This window comes from Ursus arctos, unplaced genomic scaffold, assembly GCF_023065955.2.
Source record: "Ursus arctos isolate Adak ecotype North America unplaced genomic scaffold, UrsArc2.0 scaffold_1, whole genome shotgun sequence".
In the NCBI taxonomy this organism is placed as follows: Eukaryota; Metazoa; Chordata; class Mammalia; order Carnivora; family Ursidae; genus Ursus; species Ursus arctos.
The window spans coordinates 103,951,085-103,968,590 of NW_026622763.1; the positions used below are offsets into that span (position 1 = coordinate 103,951,085).

The 17,506-nt window shown below is 55.3% G+C and overlaps 1 protein-coding gene across 3 annotated transcripts in view; it reads left to right on the forward strand.

The window, feature by feature from the left end:
- Positions 1–17,019, forward strand: part of SH3BP4 (SH3 domain binding protein 4) — an 82,080-nt gene extending 65,061 nt beyond the window's left edge. For all 3 annotated transcript variants that reach the window (XM_048214253.2, XM_026491636.4, XM_057305782.1), the window contains 4 exons: positions 1,208–1,453; positions 5,718–8,074; positions 14,041–14,229; positions 14,952–17,019. In XM_048214253.2, coding sequence (XP_048070210.1) covers positions 1,336–1,453; positions 5,718–8,074; positions 14,041–14,229; positions 14,952–15,176 — 2,889 coding nt within the window. In that variant the 5' untranslated portion in view covers positions 1,208–1,335 and the 3' untranslated portion in view covers positions 15,177–17,019. The remainder of the gene's footprint in view (positions 1–1,207; positions 1,454–5,717; positions 8,075–14,040; positions 14,230–14,951) is intronic.
- Positions 17,020–17,506: the final 487 nt, after the last annotated feature.

Genomic DNA, 17,506 nt, shown 5'->3' on the forward strand with positions numbered 1-17,506 from the left:
AGATTCTTCCAGCTGCTCGTTGGGAAGCCTTGTCCCGTTCTGTAGGTGCCTCAGGTGAGCTGCTGGCTCCTGCTGTCCCCGCCCTGGATAAAATCAGCCCCATGGGACCCCACCAACGTGCCTTACAGGACTTTGAGGGAGGTGGGGCTCGTCCAGGGGCCCCCGCCCATCACCATGTGCACCTGCATCCTGCCCCCCACAACGGGCCTCGGCCAGGCAGCTAGTCCGGCGCTGTGGACCCTGGGTGTTACAGCACAGGGCTCCCCCAGCCAGCCTTGGGGTCCTCGGGGCCACACTGGCGTGGGAGCGAAGGCACCACTTTGCAGTCATGTCTCATGACAGTGCCCCTTTCGGCTTTTCTTTTAAACCCTCCCTGAGTGCTGGGCCAGCCCTACTGTGTCTGCCCATCTCCCTTGAAGGGCATGGGGAATTCGCTGCTTTGAAACTGGCTCCTGCCCATGGGCTGGTGAGGGTCTTCCCACAGCCAGTCATGTCACAGTCTCCAGAACCCCCCTTTGTGCCCCTTCTAGAAAGAAACAGGCCTTGGAGCGATGATTCTTGCGTTCTGTCCATAGAAACTTCCTCCGCTGGCCGAGTCCCTATACCATGGCTTCACCTGCACACGGTACCCAGGGATGACTTAGAGGCAGAAATGGCTGCGTGTGTATTTTATTTAGGATTGTTGTCTGTTAGGGATCCAGGGAGGATTTCAGGGCAAGTGTGGGCGCTCTGACCACGCCGAGCGCTCCTCTCCCGGGTGTGGGAGCTCAGCTGGGGCTGGACCAGTAATGGGACCAGCCACTGTCTGGGCAGACAGATTTTTTCTTCCCCGAGCCCTGAAACTGGCTCTGTGGGCTGTACAGATCCTGTTTGTCCTCCTCTTTCACGGTGGTGAGCAGTCTGGCCAGGTGCTAGGACAAATTTCCCAAGCCCCATCGTGCCTCAGGAAGAAGGGGTGCAGACAGCAGGCCAGGAGACGCAGCCTGGCTCTGTGCAACAACAGAACCAATGAGATGAGCGTAAGGGGCACAGAGAATCCAGGGAACGAGCCCCACTCTGCTCTCCTGGGCCAGGACAAGCGACATGGGTCTGTCTTTATTGGAACAGCCTCTGGAAGAGAGAGGATTCTCACTTCCTAAAAAATCACTATTCAACCCATGTTTCACTTGCTCAAGGGAAATTCTCATGTTTTCTTCCCCGCTTTCAGGAAGAAGCACATTGCCAAGTTGACCCCATCGTGCAGCATGGTTGCCTGAGAAGAGCTTCAGCAAGCCCTGGGATACCCGGAGGAAGAGGGATGAAACCTTAGCTGTGCCCCCGGGAAGAGAGTTCAAGATGGCAGCTCAGCGTATCCGAGCGGCCAACTCCAGCGGCCTCCCCCGGTGCAAGTCCGAGGGGGCCCTGATCGACCTGAGCGAAGGGTTTTCAGAAGCGAGCTTTAATGACGTCAAAGGTGAGCTTGCAGGGCGCCTGGGTGGCTCAGTCGGTTAAATGTCTGCCTTCAGCTCAGGTCATGATTCCGGGTCCTGGGATCGAGCCCCGCGTCCGGCTCCCTGCTCAGCGGGGAACCTGCTTCTCCGTCTCCCTCTGCTGCTCCCCCTGCTTGTGCACACATGCTCTCTCTCTCTGTCAAATAAATAAAATCTTTAAAAAAGAAAAAAAAGGTGAGCTCACAGGGACAGAAACGTGGCTGGGGGTGGGGGGAAGATCGTGATTTGCAGGTGCTCTGAGACCCAAGGACTTCTCCGCCTTAAAGGCTGCCAAGTTCCCATCCAGACAGTTAAATTTTAGCTCTCCGACTTCATCGACGATAAATCCAGCCCTGCAACAGTAACCACGTGTCTTGTTTTGGTTTTTTGGTTCCCTTTGGTAATGCAACTTCTCCATACAGAATGTGTTTGTATTTTCTCTTTGAGAGTTTTGGGGACATTAAGGTAGGGAGCTGGGTGCTCACGATACTGGAGGGAAGGAGAGAGTGTGGTCAGCCAATGAAATAATGAGAACCGCTAGAGAGAAAAAGGGGATCTGGGACTGGGGTCAGCAGGCTTCTCCGGTAAAGGTTTACCCGGGAAATATTATAATCCTTGCAGGCCCTAAGGGCTCTTTCACAGCCATTCCACTGTGCTGTGGCAGCTCGAGAGCAGTCAGAGAAGACAGTAAGCAATGCACACGGCTGTGTTCCAATAAAACTTTATTTACAAAAACATGAAAGGGGCCGTGGTTTGACGATGCCTGCTTTCGAGGTGGCCCTGGGGTGAATCACCCCGAGCCTCTGGTTTCCTCTAACAGCCCCATACAGCTGGGTCAGTGAGATGGGCGATGGGTACCCGTGGGCCATTTTCTTCCCAGAAGTCCACTCTGACCCGAGCAGGTGCTTACTGGTGCCCCATGTGATTGATGCAGCAGCAGCAGCCACATCTAGCACCTTCCCTACGGTGTTGGCTGCAATGTGTTGAAGTTACCCCCCGGGCCCCCCCGCAGCACAAGCTGCGCCATGGGGGCTGCTCTTGACCTTTATATCTTTAGCCCCTGGCACAAAGTCAGTGCTAAATAAATAGTCCCTGAACCAAACTGCTGTCTCCCAGGTAACATTGTGGCCCTCTTCCCTGATGTCCTAAAGACCATACGCACCCCATTTGTCTCTTCCTAATCTCTTCTGCTGTCACTGTAGCCTCGCCTTCTTCCTCTTCCGGTCTGTGCTTTATGCTTAGAGCCCTGAGCATTGCGTTAAATGTTCTTCACATGAACCGATTAGCAAAGGAAGTCATGAGATTTTACCAGTAAAAGCAACAGAGTTACCAGGTATTGCCTTACATAATGGGACCCTTCGTTTTTCACAGTCCAGTAATGGGCATCGCCTTCTTTCTTTATAGCCCAGCTAATTATGGTTAAAGCTGGAAAATGGGAGCGTCATTTGTGGGATTTGGGCTGGGGTCTTGAAATGAGAGAGCTGAATTTTTTTAAATAACGATGGTGATCTGAGAGGTGTTAGGGTCCTAACAGAACACCACATTTGCGGGAAAAAGACCGAGACAGCCCGGGACGCGAGCTGGGCCGGTGTGCCGAGGGCGTGATGCCCACGGAGCCCCGGGACCCCCTTCCCAAGGCAGCTCTGCAGCGAGGCAGCTGCACCTGCGACCCGATGGTCAACAGGCTTCAAGGTGGGGATTTATTCCAGCCGGAACATCCGCTGCGAAGTCCTCCGCCCCCCGATTCATGTTCCACCTGCACCAGAGCTGAGGCAGAGGGGTACAAATTGTATTACTCAGTGCACTCAACTTCCTGACACGCAGGGATTTTTTTTTTTTTGTATTAAAATCAAGGATAGCGTGAATCTGGGCAGCGCTCCCCAGAATTCATTAAGATGGGATTTGATAAGGATTCTCCTGCATTTGATTGGATGGCCGCCCTGCCTGGTGTCCCCCAGTGCCCTGTGACAGGTGACTGGTGGAGGGACCCGTGTGGGAGGAGCTTACCCCCGGGTCCTGTTGCATGGGGCGGCCGGCCGGGAGGAGCTCCGTTTCCCACTGGATGAGCCTGACCCTTGAGTGAAATGTGTTACTGCTTCTCTGCTAAGGAGAGTGCTTGGAATTTTAAGTGAACCCATGTTTATTCTTCAGTCTGGTGAAACTAAAGTGATAATTTGCGTTGGTACATTTTCTTAGGCTATATACAAAGCCTGCTTAATAGCTTTTGGTTTTTAATTTTAAAAATATCACCCTAAGGGAATTGTTCCGGGGAACATAATAGGGATATAACTTCTGAAGAATCCTAACAAGATTTTAATAGCTGGCAGGCTCTCTGATTTTCATTTGGTTTTAATTTTTATGTGACATTTTCATTAAATGTGTCAAAGAAACAAAAAGTGGTTTATATTATTGGAGACGGTACCTGGAAAACAAAGCGAGAAAGATCTTGTTGTCCCCTGACCCCAGTCTGAGCCATTCCCCCCCCCCCACCTCTCCCTCAAAGGCATTCTCTTTATCTTGGCTGTTTTATTCACTTCCCTCCCTTCACTCTAAGTGATTTCTCTTTGGGCTAATTTTATAGCAGGTCACAGCCAGGGAGAACACCTTGACCCCATAACGTGGATATGGCCTCTGTCATGTGCATGCGAGATGAACGTTCATTCCACGAATATTTGTTGAACACTTGCTAGGTGACAGGCTGTCTTCCAGGATTACCACTGTGAGCAAAACAGACCCTAAGAGGGCGACACAGCCCTCCCCACAGAAAAATATATATATATATATATGATATATCAGTTAATGATAAGTGCCATGGAGAAAATAAAATTAGGAGGGGGGGGGTGGAGATGTCCACTTTAACGTAACCCTTTGTGAGTCCTTACCTTGGGCTAAGCATCGTTATGCTAAGGACACAATCAGAGCCTTCTCTTTAGCAGACCCCGCTGAGGAAAGAATCTCAGGCTTCTGAGGCCACATGGCTTCTAAAGGCCTGGGTTACATCCCAGGCCCAGTGAACCTAGGGCCAGATTCCCCCCCGACACCCTACACGGAGAGTGGGAGGTGATGGCCTTCACGGCCCAGGTGAGCTTTCCACCAAGCATATCCCTCTAACCTGGTTCATGGAAATAGATAGAAACTTCCTGCTTTATTTTCCAAGACTGTTCTAAGGAAACGCAATTCAGTTGTCATTATTTCTTTTCAAAGGGAGAGGAAACCGGCAGGTGGTGTGTTTGGAGGGCCGGCTTGATGGAACAGAATGCGTGTGGACTTACTCATGTAGGAGAGACGATGTGGGAGTAGTTCCAGTAAACATGGTCCTTCCTTACAGTGTTGGGTACAAGACGTGAGAATATTCACAAACTCTGGGAAACAAGGTGCAGTTGGGGTGGGGGCTTATTCCTCCCGAAGGAACTTTCCTCATGCTCTGGATATACTTCGTTGTGTATGGGAGGGAGAGGAAACACTTGGTATTTAATTATCTGTTACTTTTCAAAACACACACCCTGGTCGGGATGACTGACTTGGGCCGCTCCGACCGCTGTCTGCATCCGTGACCTACATAGGTCATGATGAACTGTAAATGCGCTCGGGTCACCATTTAAAGTGTTGGGGTTTTTCAGACTTCATCATTTGCTCAGAAATAACGTGAATGACGCCAGACATGAAACCGTTGCTTTTCAAGGCGTGCGGGAGACGCGGTTTCCAAGTGGTCATTCTGAGTGACACCGAGAGCTGCTTTGGCGGCTCATTATTGCCCGTCCCCGGTACAGGCCGTGGGTCACTCTGCTCAGAACGTCACTGTTGCTGAGTCAGTCACATTCAGCTTTTCTCTCTCTGCCCAGTGGCAGCTCTGGGAAGTTAGGTACTATAAACAGAACATGGGTCAAAATGAGACGGTATTTGGGGCACCTGGCTGGCTCAGTCGGTCTTGATCTCGAATTTGGGAGTTTGAGCCCCATGTTGGGTGTAGAGATTATTTAAAAATAAATTAAAAATTAAAGAACTTGAAAAATGGGACGGCATCTTAGCGATCCCGGGGAAACAGGGTCGTGTGAACTGCCCCGCTGTGCTGAGTGAGAGGGCAGCTGCAGGGGCACTAGTGAGCGGAGCCAGGGTTTGCTTCCGCTGTTTCTGCCAATCGCCTGGCGCTCTGTGCACGTCGCAAAGAACGCCCTCCTCGCTCGCTCTCAGTGCTCTGCACGCCCGTGGGCCTCGCCCTCACCCCCTGTCTCTTTGTGTTTTGTGCAGTGCCTTCCCCCAGTGCCTTGCTAGTAGACAATCCCACACCTTTTGGAAATGCAAAGGAAGTGATCGCAATCAAGGACTACTGCCCAACCAACTTCACCACCCTGAAGTTCTCCAAGGGCGACCACCTGTACGTCCTGGACACGTCCGGCGGGGAGTGGTGGTACGCGCACAACACCACGGAGATGGGCTACATCCCCTCCTCCTACGTGCAGCCCTTAAACTACCGGAACTCCACGCTGAGCGACAGCGGAGTGATCGACAATCTTCCAGACAGCCCAGACGAGGTGGCCAAGGAGTTAGACCTGCTCGGGGGGTGGGCGGATGACAAGGGATCCAGCAAAACCTACAGTAATAACCCTTTCTGGAACGGGGCCCAGACAAACCCATTTCTGAATGGGAACGTGCCGGTGACGCCCGGCGTGGGCGAGCTGGCTCCCAGGAGTACCGTGGATCTGCTCCTTTTCGATACAGGCGCGTCTTCATTCACGGAGTCCAGCTCCGCCACCACGAACAGCACCGGCAACATCTTCGATGAGCTGCCGGCCACCAGCCGCCTCCAGGCAGAGGCGCCGGGCAAACGGGACAGCCCGTTCTTCAGGAGCAAGCGTTCCTACAGTCTGTCGGAGCTGTCGGTCCTGCAGGCCAAGTCGGACGCTCCCGACTCATCGGGCTTCTTCACGGGCTTGAAGTCGCCGGCCCCGGAGCAGTTCCAGAGCCGGGAGGACTTTCGTGCCGCCTGGCTGAGCCACCGGAAGCTGGCCCGCTCTTGCCATGATCTGGACTTGCTGGGCCAGAGCCCCGGCTGGGGCCAGACCCAGGCAGTGGAGACGAGCATCGTGTGCAAGCTGGACAGCTCCGGGGGCGCGGTGCAGCTGCCTGACACCAACATCAGCATCCACGTGCCCGAAGGCCACGTGGCCCCTGGCGAGACGCAGCAGATCTCCATGAAGGCGCTGCTCGACCCCCCGCTGGAGCTCAACAGTGACCGGTGCAGCAGCGTCAGCCCGGTGCTGGAGGTGAAGCTGAGCACGCTGGAGGTGAAGACCTACATCATCTTGGAGATGAAAGTTTCCGCCGAGGTGAAAAATGACATTTTTAGCAAAAGCACAGTGGGCCTCCAGTGCCTGCGGAGTGACTTGAAGGAAGGGCCTTATGTCCCCATCCCCCTCACCTACAGCTATGGGGACACGGTCCAGGTACAGCTGGACAGCCTGGAGCCCTGTATGTACCTGGCCATCGTGGCCCACGGCCCGAACATTCTCTACCCTTCCACGGTGTGGGACTTCATCAATAAAAAGATCACCGTGGGGCTCTATGGCCCCAAACACATTCACCCGTCCTTCAAGACCGTGGTGACCATTTTTGGGCACGACTGTGCCCCAAAGACACTACTGGTCAGCGAGGTCACCCGCCAGGCCCCCAGCCCCGCCCCAGTGGCCCTGCAGCTCTGGGGTAAGCACCAGTTCGTCCTGTCCAGGCCCCAGGACCTGCACGTCTGCATGTTTTCCAACATGACCAATTACGAGGTCAGAGGCAGTGAGCAGGCCAAAGTGGTGAGGGGATTCCAGATGAAGCTGGGCAAGGTGAGCCGCCTCATCTTCCCCATCACCTGCCAGAACCCCAGCGAGCTGTCCGACTTCACCCTGCGGGTTCAGGTGAAAGGCGACCAGGAGGCCATCCTGACCCAGTTCTGTGTCCAGACTCCCCAGCCGCCCCCTAAAAGTGCCATCAAGCCTTCCGGGCAAAGACGGTTCCTCAAGAAGAACGAGGTCGGGAAAATCATTTTGTCCCCGTTTGCTGCCACCTCCAAATACCCGACTTTCCAGGACCGCCCGGTGTCCAGCCTCAAGTTCGGCAAATTGCTCAAGACCGTGGTGCGGCAGAGCAAGAACCATTACCTGCTGGAGTACAAGAAGGGCGACGCCATCGCTCTGCTCAGCGAGGAGAGGATCCGGCTGAAGGGGCAGCTGTGGACCAAGGAGTGGTACATCGGCTACCACCAGGGCAAGGTCGGCCTCGTGCATGCCAAGAACGTGCTGGTGGTGGGCAAGGCCAGGCCGAGCCTGCTCTCGGGGCCCGAGCTGAGCACGTCGGTGCTGCTCGAGCAGATCCTGCGGCCGTGTAAGTTCCTCACTTACATCTACGCCTCCGTCAGGACCCTGCTCATGGAGAACATCAGCAGCTGGCGTTCCTTTGCCGACGCCCTGGGCTACGGGAATCTGCCGCTCACCTTTTTCTGCCGGGCGGAGCTGGACAGCGAGCCCGAGCGGGTGGCCTCTGTTCTGGAAAAGCTGAAGGAGGATTGTAACAACACGGAGAACAAAGACCGAAAATCCTTCCAGAAGGAGCTCATGATGGTAAGTGCTCAGCAGGGGCCTGGGGTCGAGGCCAGTCTCCCCGCCTCTCCGTGCACACTCGGGCGTGGCTTTGGCGAACCACCGGGCCGGCGTCCGGGTGCATCTTCGCTCCCCAAAATGCACCGGTGCATGTGCACCTGGAGATGGGTGTTGATGTGGGGTCTTCAGGGAGCCCCAAACAGCTCCAGAGCCACCATGGAGAGCACCGTTCAGGTGGTCTCCTGCTGGATTCGCGAGCTCCTCGGAGGTCTCCGATGGATCCCCCAGTGCCGGGTGGGGGTGAGGGGCACAGGGAGACTCACACCCCAGTTGCCTCTGTTTTGGTCCCTTGGGAGGAGATCCATGTTTCATCAGATTCCCACCAGGATCTGTGACTCTGAAGTTTTCAGAACTGCTGCTCCAAAGTCTAGCTTCATTTTGGTAAGAGTTTTTCTCTCCTCGAGGCCTCTGCGTTTCTTCGTCTGCCTCCTTTTTGTGCATGTGAGTAGGGATTGAGGACGGCCTCTGTTTCTCCGGCACAACTGGGAATAGCCATCCTGAGAAGTAGAAAGGGGGAGGTTGGTGTCACACTACAGGACCAGCCCAGGCTGCTAGCCAATGGGGAAAGTATTCGCTGGACCTGCTCTGCGGTGGAAGCCCCCCGCTGTCCGTGGCAAGAGGATGGCCATCCCCCCGACCGCGCCCCCCAGGCCGGACTGAAGGCGGTGGAGAGGGGAGGGGTGACGTGGGGCTGCTACAGGGAGTGGGCGTGGCTGGCACTGAGCGAGGAGAGTGGCCAGGGTGGACGGAGCCCCCTGGGGACCTCTGCCGGTGGGACTTGAGGGCGGGTTGGGGCAATGTCGGAATGGGCACTTGGGGATTACCGAGTGGGAGGTACGGGACCGAAGCTTCTGACACAGAGCAGGGAAGAGCCACCACAGACGGCCAGGGGGAGTGTCTGTACTCGGTATTCACTCGCTGTTTCTGGGCTGCCTGCAGTGTGCTCAGGGCTGATGCCGGCTGCTGGGCTTCCCGAGAATGCAGGCCCTTGACTTGAGCAAGGCACGGAGTGAACATGCGTGCATGACACACTTGCCGTGAGCCCTGAAGAGAAGGGCCCCCCTTGGTAGACTAGGGACAGGCGAGCGGGGCTGGGGGTGGGGGCTGGCGCTGATGCCGGAAGGATGTGCAGGAGCCCACTCGCTGGGGAGGGAGGGCTGTCAGGTTGGAGGCACAGCGTGGGCAAGGGCCAGGGTTTGGAAGAGCATCAATGGGGGCAGACCAGAGGCTGAGGTGATGCAGGAAGAGGGTACGTGGGGCGTGGAGCCACCTGTACCAGATCACGCTAGTGCTTTGTTCCGTAGGCACTGAGAGGGGTACAGTGTTTCAGGGGGAAAGGGGAGTCAGGCTGGATCCAGGCGTGTCCTTGCCCCTTGCCACGCCCCACCGCCCCTGAGCTACTCAGAAGCAGCTGTCAGTGGGGTGCCCCACTCCGAAAGTCATTTCTGCAGAACATCAGGAGGTCGTCTGGGGGTGGAGGACCTAACTTTCTAGATCTGCTAGCATGAAGGAAACGGGTGGGTAACAGCTTTTTATCAGAGGTAAGAGGTGCGGCCGATCCGAGGACGCCGGGCTGGGAGTACCCTTCCACGTGTGTGCAGATTCCCTTGGCCACTTAGCCTCCATCTGAGTCTCACACTTTGCAGCCACAGCAGCAAAGGGGCAGCTTCTGCAGCCAGGCCTTTCGAATCTGGCTGCAGCTCGCTCCTCCCCACCCCCCGCGGGTTGTTGTCAGCTGGCTGGTTGGCCCGGGGGCCTGCGACCACTGTTCACTGCGTCATCGGGCACAGGCTCTGTTTCCTTGGCGCGTGCACAGCCCTGTGGACCTTCAGAGCTCTGGGGTCTGGCGTTTGCACAGCTGTCTTGGCTCATGCCAGGTTTTGTTTGGTCCCGAATGAAAAATGGTTTTGTCACCCGGGAGTACACAGCTGGGAGTGACAGGCAGCGAGTGGCAGGTGGTGTTACCGTGGCGATGGACCGTCAGGAGACCCCTCCTCCCTTTTGCCAACCTTGGGTTCCCCGTTGGGGCTCTGGGCACGGTGCAGTTCTTGACTGCGTCTTGGGGTGCGCTGTGTGGCGAACACGTACTCGTGTGTATTTGTACCGGGAACTGTGACAACACTGCAAGAAAGGGCTTGGCTCAAGCTGGAGACGGGAGTAGATCTGAGTGGCCACCACCCGGGAGCGTGTGCATGGCGGGTGGCAGACGGAACCTCAGGGACCCGTTTGTCTAAGACTGGAGGCATCTAGGTTCAGCGACATGTTTCCCAGATGAGAGGTTAGTCCTGATACCTGGGATTCCCTCCGGCACAAGACGCAGGTCCCTCCTCATGGTGGGGAGGGACAGGCAGTCAGCTGGGGCCGGGAGGGGACAGCCAGGGCCGTGGGCGGACTTTCCCAAAGGGGCCGAGACCGGCGCTCGGAGCTGATGCTGGAGCCACCAGGGTGAAGCCACCGGGCTTGGTGACCAGGGGTCACTGGTGGTGGCTGTGGCCAGGGTCATCTGAGTCCAGGGGCGGGCTCTTTGGAGAAGGTTCTCTGAGAAAGAGAAAGTTAGTCTAGGATACAAATCAAGGGAAGGGCAGCTGTTTCCAGGAGTGGAATAAAGCCAAAGCTGATGGAAATGAAGGGTGAGCTGGGAGCTTCGGGGGGTGGGGTGGGGCTGGGGAGGACGGTGTGGAGTGATTCTCTGAGAGTCGGGAGAGAAGCCCCCTTATCCCCCCCGAGAGGGGCAGTTAGCCAACCACTGCACGTTTAGGCGGTTCCTGGGGTTCCTCCAGGAGCCCCAAAGCCGAGGCTCTGCTGCCCGCAGCTCACACGGGGAGGCTGGCCCGTCTGATGTTTGCACGTGTTGGGAATAGCAGCATGGGTGGGTGAACGTGTGGCAAAACCCAGTGACACCTCGTCGTCTTTTCCTGAGAGTATCTCCTATAACCGGGCTTGGCAGACTGGCCCCTGGGCCGCCTGCTCTTGTAAGTGAGGTCACAGGGGACCGAGCCCGAGCCCGTCGCTTCATACAGCGTCTGTGTCGCATTCTCTCCACGCTGGCGGGCTCGGGGGCTTGGGACAGAGACCGCAGGGCCCGCAGAGCCGAAACATCTTCCCCATGTAGCCCTTTGTTGAGCAGGTTTGGTCATTCCCCGTTCCCAAAATGTGCCCTTAAAAAAATGCCTGGCTGCCCCTTGGGTGGCAGTGCGGCTGCTCTGTGACCGTTGAAGCTGCGCTGGCTGATCCAGGCGTGAGCAGGGCTGAAGTTAGAAAATGAAGACGCCTCCGTCCCTGCATTCTCCATGCTCCTCGCGATGGAGCCCCGGTCCTCGCCCAGGGCCCCTGGGGACAGAGCCACTGTCCTCGCTCCTGCCAGGGAGGACCCGAGTCAGAAAGCATGACTCTCGTGCGTTCTGTTACCTGGAAAACTTGGCCGCCTCCGGAGCTGGGCAGCTGGGCACACGGACACACGTTCACCCTGTGTGCTGGGAAACCGGGGGCCAAGGCTGAGCAGGGACACGGAGGGACTGATCGTCCACCGTGCGGCAGGGGGGGGGGGACCCCGCCAGCCTCAGTGCTTTCGGGGCTTCAGCAGCACCACCCCACAAAAATTTAAATCCAGAATTCGACCGATGTATCACATGTCCCCCTGCCATAAGCAGGGACGTAGATGTATTTATGTCTTCTGAAGCACAGACCTACTAAACGTTGATTTTTTTAAAACAATGTATGAACGTATGAAAATTCAAGTGAAAGCAGACCCTTTTCTGAAATACATAGAGTTGACATGTCGCGTAATCCAGATCTGTGTTTTGTTTTGTTCCATCCGTGATGTCGAGGACTGAGTGCTCACGGAACCGCTAAGGCCTCCCTCCACCTCTGTCACCTCGAAGGACCCTGGACAGGCCACCTGTGGGCATGGGGGGTCTCCATCACTCTCTCGGCCTAATCTGCAGACTGGGGTGAGCTCAGCATCTGCCCCGTGGGGGTGCTGAGGGCCGGATGAGTCCATGCCCGGCTCACAGTAAGCGGTCAGTTGTGGTAGCTTATTCCAGAACACAACGGAACAAACCAGAACACGACCACGGGACCCTCAAGCTCTCTCTGGCGAAGCGCAGTTCCAGCCAGCTGCCAGCCTGCGGACCCGGGGCGGCACCAGAGTGACCCGTCACCCCTGTTGTAAATTGTAGAGTGACCTGCTGGGGCGTCCAGCCAATGCATTCAGCAAATTGCCAAAAAAGTCACCATTCCTCCGTCTTGTTTAGCTCCCCCAATATAAACATGAAGTGTAGGTGAGGACACTCGGTCTAAATTAGCTGCGCCCTTGAAAGTGAGCGACCCAGCAGACCGTAGCTGCACGCGGCCAAGGCCACCTGCCGTCGTCAGGACAATGGACAGAGTTCTCACAGGAGCTGCGTGTTCCGCTCAGTCGGGATGGGGCTGGTGGGGTGGTTGTTTTTAGCATATGCTCTTGGAGTCTTGGGGTGACAATAGACAATAGAGCCTAGAAGGACAGAAAGAACACCAGATGACTTTTCCTGCTTCTAGCCTCTCCGGTCTTAATGCTCACCTGGCCGAGGACCGAGAAACCGTGTCCATGGGGCCTCGGAGCCCCACTTTTCCCACTGTTGGGGTGGAATCTGAGACTGCTGGGCGGCAGAGCCTCCGTGGATAGTGCCAGGCCCACGTGCACCCAGCAGCCGTCACGAAAGCTGGGTGGCAAGCCTTTTGCATCCCACGGTGGGCAGACCCGGGGGCCTGCTGGTTTGTGCTCGCTGATGTGATTACGTTTCTTTAAGACCCCCGCCCGGGGTCTCACAGAACACACTGGACTGTTGAGCTCTGTGTTGGAAGCCTGCCTGATCCGGCCCCTTTCCTAGAGGGGGAAGCGAGTCCCAAGGTTGTCACCTGCTGGCTCGGGGCCAGGCGGGGTTTTGGGCCGGGCTCGGTCCCCTTGCCTCCTTCCTTCCTTCCTAGGGTGGCAAGCATTCGTTTCCCTCCCAAAGTCTCTCCACCGTTGGTGACTCCTGTTCTGAAGACACACTAGAAAGTTCTTTCAGCTTTGGCAAGGGAGCAATCCTATTGATTCCAGAAAGTGTCTTTCTGATGGTTCTCCCTCAGGCTCAGCCTTGGGCCTCTCCATTCTCCTTATCCTCCACACGGGGTCTTCACTTCGCCCTCCAGACCTGACAGCCCAGATGTCGGTGTGCGCCTCAGCCCCCATCGGAGCCCGTCTGCCCCTGGAGCTCTACGTCCTGTCCTCGGAGCCCCAGGCCTCCGGTCCATCTCGGTGAAACATCATCACTGTGTCCAGCTGCTCCGAGGGAGCAGGACCAGGGCCAGCAGCCAACATCCGCCCTCACCCCGTGGGTCAGCATCCCGGGGCTGCCAAGGCAGCGTGCCACCGACGGGGTGGCCCAGAATGGCAGACGCGTGTTCTCTCCCCGCAGGCCTGCTTCCTCCGGTAGCTCGGGGGACAGTCTGGTCCAGGCGTCGCTTCTGGCTCCCGCTTGCTCCCACCGTCCTTGGCGCTCCTTGCCTTGTGGCTGCCTCACCCCTGTCTCTGCCTCTGTCCTTACACAGACTTCTTTCCTCTGTCTCTGTCTCTCTCCTTGTAAAGATAGCCAGTCATTGGACAAGGGGCTGCCATGACCTGGTTTTAACTAATGACATCTGCAAAGACCCTGTTTGCGAATACAGCCATTCTGAGTGTCCAGGTGGACATGACTTTGGGGAGAGAGTGCTGGCAAACCCAGTCCACCCTGCAAAATTCATTGCTTTCCTTCCGTCCTGTGGGTGTCAGCCATGCTGGAGTTCAGGGGGCACTTTCTAGGCCCTAGAACTTTCGGGGTCAAGAACGTGTTGTCTCCATGTGGAACGCCCCAGGAAACCAGAGCCTGCCCTCTGACCTGCCTCGTGCTCTGCTCCTTACTCCTCAGGCCTTACTGAAAATGGACTGCCAGGGCCTGGTGGTCAGACTCATCCAGGACTTCGTGCTCCTGACCACAGCGGTCGAGGTGGCGCAGCGCTGGAGGGAGCTGGCCGAGAAGCTCGCCAAGGTGTCCAGGCAGCAAATGGACGCGTACGAGTCTCCGCACCGGGACAGGAACGGGGTCGTGGACAGCGAGGTGAGCCCGGGCTGTGAGAGTCATCACCGCTCTGTCGACCCGACAGCGTGTGGATGGGGGTGGGTGAGTTGCCGTGAGAAAGCATAGGCTCTCCGTGAGTGGGGTGAGTGTCCTTCTCGGGACTGTTGGCTGCGCGTCCCGATCTTCAGTGACCTTCCGTCAGACGGAGCAGCGCATGAACGGAGCCCTTTGTGGGCTCTTCTGCTCAGTCTCTGACCCGGGCTCTGTTGGCTGAGTACCTGGTGTGTTGTGGAACTTTGCCCAGAGACAGTTGGGTTCCTGCTCGGGGGTTCTTGATAGTCTCTCTTGGTGGCGGAGGTTGATTTAAGCTTCCAGAAAGCTGGTTTGGGCCTGGGAGACCTAGGAAGGAGGAAATCCCAGAATAAGGGTGTCCTTTGTTAATGCCGTGAATTTCTAAAGAAATGGCCCACCTAGAAAGTGCTGCAGAGATTGTAAGGAGAGAAGTCCTTCCTGTACGCTCAGTCACCCTCAGCTCTACCTGCTCTTGCCCCAAACCCCATCTTCCCTCAGGAACATGCGGGCTCTGGACAGGGTCCGTGCCACCTGCTTCTCTGCATTTGTCCCGCTCTCCAGTGAGAAACATAAACAATGAGCAAAGGAACTGGAGTTAATAGGCTCGAATAATAGAATCAGTTCTCTTACTGTCCCCTAATCTTCTCTCCCCCCTCCCTCCTTTTATTTTGGACGACTCTACCATCCAGGCCATGTGGAAACCCGCCTATGACTTTTTATTAACCTGGAGCCACCAGGTCGGGGACAGCTACCGGGATGTCATCCAGGAACTGCACATAGGCCTGGACAAGATGAAAAACCCCATCACCAAGCGCTGGAAACACCTCACGGGGACTCTGATCCTGGTGAACTCCCTGGACATTCTGAGAGCAGCTGCCTTCAGTCCTGCCGACCACGACGACTTCGTGATTTGAGAGGGTTCCCTCGCGCCCACTGCTGCTCTGGGCCCCGCGCCCTCCGTCTGTCCTGGATACCCGTGCCATCACGTGGAGCGGGGGAGGGAGGAAGGGCCGGCTGCTCAGACCCGCAGGGTCGCTCTCGGGCCGGACCCACACCCAAAGACCAAGCACAGGCACGCTCCAGCGCCCTCCTCCGTCGTGGGCGGGGGGGGGGGGGGGGGGAACTGAAGGGAATTTCTACTGCAGGTCATTGCCAATCAAATAGCTTTCTATTTGTTAGGTATAAATTTAAATTTAAAATCACTTTTTTTAAAGTATGGGGGGAGGCATATGAAAAAGGTTGTATCTGATTTTTTTAATGGACCATAAAGGTTAAAAAACAAAAAAAAACACCTTAATAGGGGAGGATGCTGTTGAGGCTTTTATGTTCTGTAAAGACCTTTTTAAGTTATGTTACAGATGTATGTATGTATTTAAGGTCACTGGGGGCATTTCTGATTCCCAGCCACACTTTGCATTTCAACACTTAGTGTGCGGAGAGACACTTGTTCAGGTGTTGGACCTCTGTTGCTCTGTCCTTGTAAAAAGGGTAAATCAAATAGGAATGTGGTTTTTCGGTAGATGAGTCCAGCTCTTGCCCATCGTTTCTGAGAGTGTCCTAGGTCGTGCTGTCCCCTCTCACCTGCCTTCTCTTCTGTCCCTTTGCCTCGCGTTACGGTAAATGACCAGCGATGGCACATGCGAACCTTCTTCAGGCTTTGGTGGGCAGAGTCAAGTCCTACATGAGCAAGCAGGTGCCCTTGAGATGGAAGGGCAGCCGGGAGCTGGCGTTCTTCACGGCCCCCACCTGTGTGCAGTTGGTCGTTCAAGAGAACAGTGCCATTTGCCGTGTGGTGGTCCCTGCAGCCTTCAGCCACTGTTGTCCTGTTTGTCCCTGGGAGCAGGGGAGGGCTCCCTGTAGGGCTCAAGGCCTCTCCTCCATGCGCATGAGGGAGGTCTCACCCTGAGGGATGCCCTGTGCTAACGTGTGTGCAAAGGGGCCTGCTGCCACTGGCCACCTCCTCTTCATTCCATATGAAATCAACCCCTCTCCCTTCCTGCTACACCCCTGTGGCCTAGGAAATAATAACATAGGGGACACCATCTTTTTTGTGTACCGCAGAAAGATTATCTGAGCAGGATGAACGTTTTCTAAACATGAAAATGTTTCCCACCTAAAGTCAGGGACTTGGCAGAATGTTGTTGCCCTGATGACCTTTACAGATGTAGATCGGCATGGCTGTGTGGGCGCTCGGTGTTGGGCTCCATGATCGCACTGTGGTGGTGGCAGCTCGGGAGGGAGGGAGGGAGGGGCAGGACGGAATTATCTGGCAAATCAGGAGAGTTGATTCCCGGCAGTGTGCCAGGACACGCGGTATGCTTGTATGAAGTGATGTTGGGCCACTTGGGATTCCTGGACCGCGTTCTCTAATTCTGACGTCTTGAAACATGTTATGTCAATTACTTAGTGTAATCAGGGGGTGATCCCTGTTGGGCTGGAACATTCTTATGTATCTATTGATTCAGATCCTGAAGACCAACTGGCTAGGGGAAAAAAACACCACACAGAAAAACGCTATGTTTTTTATGCTGCAAGAACCAGGACACGCAATTCCCCAATCATCACACCAAATAACCTTAAATTCCGCTTCTCATTCCCACCTCATTCTTTCCAGAGATCATCTCTCGCCTTCTCCGCAAAGAAGCAGCAAAACCAGTTGCACCTTAAACCGTGGATATTTTTCCTCAGGGGCTTTAAATAGTTTCCTATGCAACGTGTCTTGTAGCACAAATTAAATTCTACAAAAGTTGCAGTAAAGTTTATTTGGATATTTTAACCTATTTAGTGTGTGTGCGTGTGTGTGTGTGTGTGTGTGTGTGTGTGTGTTTCTGTACCCAACCAAACTTTAAATAAAATAAAACCTAGTGAAAATATCTGTGAATAATGGCTCCTCCCCTAAGAGCCACCCCTACATGACAGTGTGACCGTTGATTTAGCAGATGACTTTTATATATTTACTGAATATTCTGTAGGCCGGTCTAAGAAGCTCGGTTAAAATCTCCAGTTCTTAGGGTGCCTGGGTGACTCAGTCAGTTAAGTGTCTGAGGTCTTGATTTTAGCTCAGGTCTTGATCTCATGGTCATGAGCTCAGGCCCAGCGTTGGGCTCCATGCTGAGCATGGAGCCTACTTAAAATTTAAAAAATAGGGAAAAAATCTCCAGTTCTTTATTGATGTTAATTCTGATATTCGAAGTAATAGTAATTTGCATATAAAGTTATGGTGTTTGCAGGTGTTTTTTGAGGA